Source organism: Perissodus microlepis, chromosome 3, assembly GCF_051167445.1.
Source record: "Perissodus microlepis isolate ML-2025 ecotype Zambia chromosome 3, ASM5116744v1, whole genome shotgun sequence".
Classification (NCBI taxonomy): domain Eukaryota; kingdom Metazoa; phylum Chordata; class Actinopteri; order Cichliformes; family Cichlidae; genus Perissodus; species Perissodus microlepis.
This window is the reverse complement of record NC_140463.1, coordinates 21,865,001-21,873,765: the sequence shown is the minus strand read 5'-3', so window position 1 is coordinate 21,873,765 and position 8,765 is coordinate 21,865,001. Positions and strand designations below refer to the sequence as shown.

General features: G+C 41.3%; 1 protein-coding gene across 7 annotated transcripts in view; it reads left to right on the top strand.

The window, feature by feature from the left end:
* The first annotated feature begins 4,667 nt into the window (after positions 1–4,667).
* The window catches only part of LOC146390510 (uncharacterized), a 5,392-nt gene continuing 1,294 nt past the window's right edge, over positions 4,668–8,765 (top strand). The window contains exons 1-3 of one of the 7 annotated variants that reach the window (XM_084923564.1): positions 4,668–5,014; positions 6,250–6,328; positions 7,591–8,765. The exon at positions 7,591–8,765 is cut by the window's right edge and continues 1,294 nt beyond it. In XM_084923564.1, coding sequence (XP_084779690.1) covers positions 7,668–8,765 — 1,098 coding nt within the window. In that variant the 5' untranslated portion in view covers positions 4,668–5,014; positions 6,250–6,328; positions 7,591–7,667. Of the gene's footprint in view, positions 5,126–5,262; positions 5,447–6,249; positions 6,329–7,590 lie in introns of all 7 variants that reach the window. The other 6 variants (XM_084923563.1, XM_084923561.1, XM_084923559.1 and 3 more) reach the window with 6 other exon arrangements.

Below are 8,765 nucleotides of genomic sequence, written 5' to 3'. Positions count from 1 at the left end.
AATATACTTGCCTACATATGCTATTCTACATGCTTTTAAACCATTTAAAATCACAATTCATAGTTTTATATCTGAATTATATAATGTTAAATTATTATTAAACAAATGACTAAGTATTTTAGGCATTAGTTTACTTCAGCCATAATCCATATAAATCAGGTATCATACAAAAATAAAAATAGCTTCAAATACAGTCATGACAATAAAAGAATATGACTTTGAGGACTTAACATCATTACTTCAGTTATAGTGCACCAACATCTGTTATATTTTGGCACTAAGGGAACACTGATTGACCTGGTGGTTTTTGTCCATAAAACTACTCATCTAAGATTACATAGAACAGGGTTCGGTGGTTGAATCATCCGTCCCCACCAATGCCAAAACCAAATCTACACCCTTGATCTAAACGTATTCTACGCTAGATTCGACACAGCAAACACCATGAGACCGGACAGTGTGCGCACCGCGGATGACGTCAGTGCACACACTGTGTCTGAGGAGGATGTGCGGAAGTGCTTCAGGAAGGTGAACGCGCGCAAAGCTACTGGTCCGGACGGGATTCCCGGCCGCGTCCTCAAGTCATGCGCGGCTAAGCTGGCTGGAGTGTTTACACACATCTTCAACCTTTCCCTCTCTCTGTCTGTAGTCCCAGCCTGCTTCAAAATGGCCACCATCATCCCTGTACCCAAATCCTCCACCATCTCCTCATTGAACAACTGGCGACCTGTAGCCCTGACCCCCATCGTGAGCAAATGCTTCAAGAAGCTGGTCAGGGACTTCCTTTGCTCTGCACTACCTGACTCACTGGACCCTCTACAATTCGCATACCGCCACAACAGGTCCACTGATGATGCCATAGCCCTGACACTACATACTACCCTCTATGTAAGAAAAATTGTGTATGTTTCTGTTCTGTGTCCTGTGTACTGGTTGTTTGTATATTAGGGGTGGGGGAAAAAATCGATACTGTGTAGTATCGTGATATTTTGTTTGCTAATAATGTATCGATACAGGGACAGCAGAAATCGATATTTTGTTACAAAAAAGGTTTTGTGGACTGGAACATGCTCTGACTTCAGAGCATGTTGATCAGCTCCTTTTTCTGAGCAAGAATCCTGACATTCCTTCACTGTCCAAATGTGTTTAACTTTTTTTATGGCAGCAATAAACATGACAGTTTACTTATTTTAATTTAAGACAACATATTTTATTTTATTCCAATTGAAATTTTTTTTTATTTAATGTAAAACTATATTGTTTTAATTTTACAGTAATTTACTTTCAAATTCTTTTGTTGCTGAAGGGGCTGCATAGTTTTTACAAATTTGATGGTTCGGAATAGCTATAATTGTACCGTTGTCCCCAGATGGTTGCATTCAGTTACGTTGGACTAGACTGTGATACAAACAGTTCAGTTTGTCAGCAATAAAACTGACGGAAATTAGAGAAACAATGAGTGTTTGACTTTGTTATTAGATAAAATGAATAGAAAAAAATGTGACAAATCACAATATATTGTATCGCAATACTCAGAGTCTGGTGATTCCCACTTCTAGTGGCCAGTGGTGTTAACAGCCAACCTCCCTGAACAGGATCCACGCATCCAAGAAAGGGTCTCAAGCATAAAGACTAAGACCACATGTGTTGAACTCCAGGCCTTAGGGGCCGGTGTCCTGCATGTTTTAGATGTGTCCTTGTTCCAACACAGCTGATTTAAATGGCTAAATTACCTCTTCAACATGTCTTAAAGGCTGTCTCCCAATTCAGGGTCTGCAGCCTTAAAGTACGGACTTCAAGGCCAATTACGTCACAGCGGCGCGCCGAAGGCTGTCCCAATTCAAAGGCTGCTCGAAATGCGCCCCTGAAATGCGTCCTTCATTTCCCTGAATTTTAAGGCTGTGGCAGTGTAGACTTCGTGGCCCAACATATCCCAGAATGCATAGCGCGGCGGTGGGTGTGGATAATTTTGCCGAAAAAAACGGCGGATGAGGGACGGCCGAAGAGTACACTTTAAGTACTGAATATTATGTCACTTATTTATGTGCAAATGTTTAATAACGAAGAACATTAAAACATTCCTGTTGGCCACATGTTGGCAAAGTTATGTGACATTAGTGACGTTTGTACTAACTTGGTTTTAAAGCCTTTACTTTAAAATATACGCCGTTCAATAGCAGAGCTTAATCTTACAGAGAATGATCAAAGCTCATGTAGAAAGAAACAAACAAATGAACAAAAGATTTTCTCCTTCATTTCTGTCAAACAAAGCTATGACACGTTTCCAGTGGTTAGTATCATGGTTGCTAGGCAACCTGGGCAGCGCAACGGAGGCTTTTTTTTTTTTTAACTTTATTGACAAACAACAGTATCAGCGCAACGGAGGCTAGACCGTCCCATTACACAAGCCTCGCACTTCCGGCCTTAGCGGTCTTTGAGTACGCGGCCCTTGAGGATCGTTGAGGCTGCGTACTTTAAGGCTGCAGACCCTGAATTGGGAGACAGCCAAAGTTCTCCACAACCCTGGTAATGAACTAATCATTTGATTCAGGTGTGTTGAAACAGGGTGATATCTAAAACCTGCAGGACACCGGCCCTCGAGGCCTGGAGTTTGACACCCCTGACTTAGACAGCCATGACATGATTCACACCTACTGGCTAAAGAAGCTAAATGCACGCCATGAGCATCAGGTAGCACAAAGAAGCAGTTTCTGCCGAAGGAAGAAAAATCCTCCAAATACTCCAGAATGTTAAGAAGAGTGATCAGATGAATTGCAAAGTTCTTTGCAAGTCCTTTGCCATAAAAATGAACTTAATCCCAAAAAACCTATTTCCACTGCATTTATCACTGCCATAAAAAGACATGCTGAGATAATTTCAAGAAACAAATACAAACAATAGAATGTTGACGAGCACAAGGCTGAAGATTATTATGTTATGCTGACTGAGTTAGAATAATAGTGAGGATTATGTTTGAGATCGTTGTTCTTCCTGTTAACCATGGTTATCTGCAATGCAACATCATTGTGTTGCATAAAAAGGGCTTCACAGGCACTAAAATTGCAGCTAAATCGACCATTTATGGGATCATCAAGAACTTTTAAGAAACAGGTTTAATTGTTGTCAAGAAGGTTCAGGGCGCTCAAGAAAGTCCAGCAAGGCTTAGAACGGTCTCCTAAACAGGATTCAGCTGCGGGATATGGGTGCCACCAGTGTAGAGTTGCTCAGGAATGGCAGCAGGCAGATGTGAGTGCATCTGCACACACAGTGAGGCAAAGACTTTTGAAGGATGGCCTGTTGTTAGCTGAATGGGAAGAATAGGATCCAGGCAATTAATACCTGTACCCCTGCTGGGATAATCAGTAGGCTAAAAGAAGAGAAAGAAGCCACTGGCATCAAGATAAGAAAGCTCTTTAACATGTAAGGAAAGTTTCAATCCAAATCCAGCACTCTGAGACTTTACACTAAGTGAAATTAAGGTGGCTGCAGCCTACTGAGTGTCAGAACCACTATTCAGGATGAAACAACAAACATCCATGAATATATCAGCAAGATGGCCACAACTGATAGTGTGTTTGGGACAGCCCTAGTCCTGTGGCACTTTCAGATACAGATAGACAAAGGTGATGGCTTTAACCAGCTTAAAAAAAATGCCATGGAAAATAACAATTATGATGACTGGCACATCTTCTTCTTCTTCGTTTATTGGAGCATTATCGCCACCAGCTGGAAAGGAGTGTATCCCTATTAATGCCAGTATTTGTTGAATTTCTAATAAAAGGTCTGGTCCACGGTCTTAATGCTGTTTTGAAATGAAATGAAATGAAGTTTAAATGCCCCATTTAACGCCCCATACCTACCATTATCCGATGACACATCTGATTACCTGTATGTTTTGCTCGTTTCTTCTCCTCTCCTTTCTTTTTTTCCCTATACTGAGCATCTGATGACACTCAACCCGAGAATCACCATAACATAACCTAATAGACCTTGACCATTTTATAGGGTTTTATTTTCTTTCTGGGATTTCGCACAAACCACAAAAAATAGTCAATGCACACTGGGCTTGGATTGACAACATTATGAATGAAATGTTCTTTGTTTGGATGCTTCCCGCCCCCTTTCCCTTTTGACAGGTTGTGTTTGAGACTTCAGCGCAGCAGCAGCAAGCAGGGGCACTGAGGGCCCTTGCGTTCACTTTTCGCGTATATGTGTGTAATAGAATTTAGAAAACACAAATTGTGCAAATTATAAGTCTATATCATAATGTCTGGTGTTTTATGTGTGTTGGTTTGTTTTTATTATGTTTTACTTAGCGAGCTGGTTATTAGTGGCATGGTGTGAATGACTGTAAAATTGTATATGCAGGAAAAATTACAAGGTATTGTTTCATCTCATTGTAGGGTGTCTTCCTCTCTCTGCTGTTCACGTTTATTAAAATGAAAACAAACATAAGACAATCTTGACGGGAGGGGCAATGGGGGAGCCTCAAATTTTAGAGCTGGAACGCAAATATGCAAAACAAGCTACATAAAGCAGTCAAATTGATATAATGATACTACTCACTAAAGTAGAAATGAAAAAGTAATTAAAAAAATCAAGTGAAGATGGCAGAACAGTAAAGATGAAAGAATTCGCAGGAGATTAGTGTCCCCTATCAACACTCCTGTGCAGGTGGTGGCGGTAATGCACCAGAAACGTTGCTTGCCAATCGACATTAAACAAGAAGAAGTAGTAGCGCTTGTAAAAAGCAGAACGTAGGCGTAAGGAAGTAAGAGTATAACTACAGTCATCAAACGTTTTATCTTCCACGAGGAGCTTTAGTTTTTTAAGCCGTCTAAGGCAAAGATCGCGTGGCTGTGCTGAGCTTCCTTAATGCTACCCCTCTGGTCTCCAGCAGATCGCGTTTCTGTTTCTGATGCGTGATTGGAAAGATATACGCTCTCGTTGATCGTTGTAAACAAAGAACGTGTACTCGTGCTGACTGACGGGAGTAACATGCCGGAAAGAGGAGGTCAGTGAGCCCACTCTCTCTACTAGTCGTAGTCCAATTACAAAATCGGCACGCTTGCCTCCTTCTCCCCTGGTGGATCTTTAATTCGGGTTACTCAGAGAGGGATCCACAGTGAGTAAATTATAACTGCATTGGTTGCCTAACTCCATAATTGTCTACAGGGTTTCTCTCTTAGCTAATTTGTGTTTTCGCTTGTACCTTCTGTTTATCCTCTGTCGCTTACTTTATTCCATCTGATGATCGCATAGAGCTTCTTTTGTTAATAGCATTACATCCTCTGCACAATGTGGCTGCTCTGAAAAAGAAGGCAACAAATCAGAGAATCTCGACTCCCTGGAAGAGCTTATAAGTACATCTACACTGAAGACTAATTTAGAAGATCTTCTTTTGACCTGGAAAAGTAAAAGCCCTCTTGAAAGTAATGAAATCTTAGTAAGTAATGAAAAACCGGGAACAACCTCAGGTTTCTTTTCGGCGCTGCAGCCAGGCTGAGCCAAGTGTACTGTTTGTCTTTCTATCTTAGTACAGCACTGGTCAAATGTTTGGACACAGCTTCTCATTTAATGCCTTTTCTTTCGTTTCATGGCTGTTTACATTGTAGGTTCTCACTGAAGGCATCAAAACTATAAATGAAGAAATATGGAAATAGGAAGTAAACAAAAAAATGAAAATAACTCATGTCTTATATTCTAGATTCTAGTGTTACGAAATCAGTTTCACCCCGGTGCTTTTTTATTCCTCGGGCATCCAGAGACGGCACCGGACTCAGTAGTCATTTCACAAAAACCATTATTCATCTTTATTCCTCTTCAGTTAAGCATGCATCTTCTAGAAGGGAAGACGTGCAAGGCCAGTGTCCCTCTGCAAATATTCCACTCCTTTGTCTGTGAAACACAGTTTTGTAGAAGTGACCCCATCATAAAACCCCCATGGTGGCCTGCAAACTCTGTGTCTGTGTGTGTATGCATGAGCATGTGAGTGCCTGTGTGCGCATATCTGTGTGTATGTGTAAGTGCATGTGAGTGAGTGAGTGTGCATGTAGGTGTGGGTGCGTCGTAACAGTCAAAGCACTGTGTGTGTGTGTGTGTTTCTCTGTATACGTGACTTCCTGCCGGTCATAAAAGTAATCTCCCTTTCAGACCAAAGTTATCCAGTTACAAACACTGAGACCCCCACCCAGGTATCCCCTGGGAATTTCCCCTCAATATTAACTTTTCTTTGTCTTACTTTCACAGATCAAAGTGGGGGAGGGCCTCCTAGAAATCTACTCCTAAATTCATGACACACTCAGGCCTTTATTGCATCCAGGGCAGTGTCAGTGTCTCTACAATAATTCTACATCCTATCTAACACATTCCTAAACTCTAAAATAAGCTACACATATCTTCACTAGCCACCCTTTGTTTTGATTACTGCCTTGCACACTCTTGGCATCCCTTGATGAGCTTCACAGGTAGTCACCTGAAATGGTTTTCCAACAGTCTTGAGTACTTTCTAGCCCTTTTGGTCCATATGATCCCAAACCATCTGGATTGGGTTTAGGTCGGGTTACTGTGGAGTCCAGGCTTTCTGGCGTAGCGCTCCATCATTCTCCTTGGTCAAATTAGCCCTTACACAGCCTGGAGGTGTGTTTGGGGTCATTGTCCTGTTGAAAAATAAATGATGGTGCAACTAAACACAAACCAGATGGGGCGGCATGTTACTGCGGGATGCTGTAGTAGCCATGCTGGTTTAGCGTGCATTCAATTTTGAATAAATCAGCAACAACGTCACAAGCAAAGCACCTCCACACCATCACACCTCCTCCTCCATGTTTCACAGCGTGAACCGTTCACCTTTTCTGCTTCGCCCAAAGACACAGTGGGTGGAACCAAACATCTCAAAATTTGACTCATCAGACCAGATTTTCACTGGTCTAATGTCCATTCCCTGTGTTTCTTGGCCCAAACAAATGTCTTCTGATTGTTGCTTTTCCTTAGTAGTGGTTTCTTAGCAGCTATTTGACCATAAAGGGCTGATTCACAAAGTCTCCTCTCAGCAGGTGATGTAGAGATATTTCTGCTACTGGAACTCTGTGTGGCATTTCTCTAGGCTCTAACCAGAGGTGCTGTGATTTCTGAGGCTGGTGACTCAGATAAATTTATCGTCAGCAGCAGAGGTGACTCTTGGTCTTCCTTTCCTGGGGCGGTCACCACGTGAGCCACTTTTTTGTTTGTTAGCGATTGATGTTTTTTTGCGACTGCGCTTGGCGACTACATCATGAAGCTCATTGAGAGAAGGCTAAGGGATTGCAGCGCTGTCAACAAATGAAAGGGTGGCTACTTTTAGATGTCTAAAATATAAGATATATTTAGAGTTATTTATCTTTTTTCTTTGCTAAATAATTCACATATCTCTTTTCATATATTTAATGTCTTCTGTTTGTGTCTACAATGTGTCTCTATATACGTTTTCTTTAATCTTTTAACGATGTTAAACTGAAACTGAATTAAGGTTTTAAGAATGTGTCATAATCTGTACACTTTGTAGGTTTTGTCATTCTATAACCACATGTCATTGTTTCTTTGTAATTATAGGCAAAAGAAGGGAAAGCATCAAAGAAAACAAAAACCAACCAGTTCCAGCAAGTACAGATGAACCAGTTGTGAACCGGATGGAAAAGACTTTTACCACTATGAAGCAGCCCAGAAGACGCCAGAGCATTGACAGTGGGGACAAAAGCTTCACATGCGATCAGTGTGGAAAGACTTTAACCCGGCATAGTTGTTTAAAACAACATCAGCTCATCCACACTGGATTTAAACCATTCAGCTGTGATCGGTGTGGAAAGGCTTTTACTCAGAATTCCAACTTAAAAAGACATCAGCTCATCCACACTGGATTTAAACCATTCAGCTGTGATCAGTGTGGAAAGAGTTTCACCAAGAGTGACGGCTTAAAAAAACACAACCTCATTCACACTGGATTTAAACCATTCAGCTGTGATCAGTGTGGAAAAGCTTTTACTCAGAATGCCAACTTAAGAAAACATCAGCTTATTCACGCTGGATTTAAACCGTTCAGGTGTGATCAGTGTGGAAAGTCTTTCACGTCCAAAGGTAACTTAAAAGGACATCAGGTCATCCACACTGGATTTAAACCATTCAGCTGTGATCAGTGTGGAAAGTCTTTCACGTCCAAAGGTAACTTAAAAGGACATCAGGTCATCCACACTGGATTTAAACCATTCAGCTGTGATCAATGTGGCAGGACTTTCACTCAGAGTGGCAGCTTAAAAAAACATCAGGTCATCCACACTGGATTTAAACCATTCAGCTGTGATCAGTGTGGAAAGTCTTTCACTTCCAAAGGTAACTTAAAAGGACATCAGATCATCCACACTGGATTTAAACCATTCAGCTGTGATCAGTGTGGAAAGTCTTTCACTTCCAAAGGTAACTTAAAAGGACATCAGGTCATCCACACTGGATTTAAACCATTCAGCTGTGATCAGTGTGGAAAGACCTTTACTCAGGACTGCAGCTTACAAAAACATCAGCTTATCCACGCTGGATTTAAACCATTCAGCTGTGATCAGTGTGGAAAGACCTTTACTCAGAATTGCAGCTTACAAAAACATCAGCTCATCCATGCTGGATTTAAACCATTCAGCTGTGATCAGTGTGGAAAGACCTTTACTCAGGATTGCAGCTTACAAAAACATCAGCTTATCCACACTGGATTTAAACCATTCAGCTGTGATCAGTGTGGA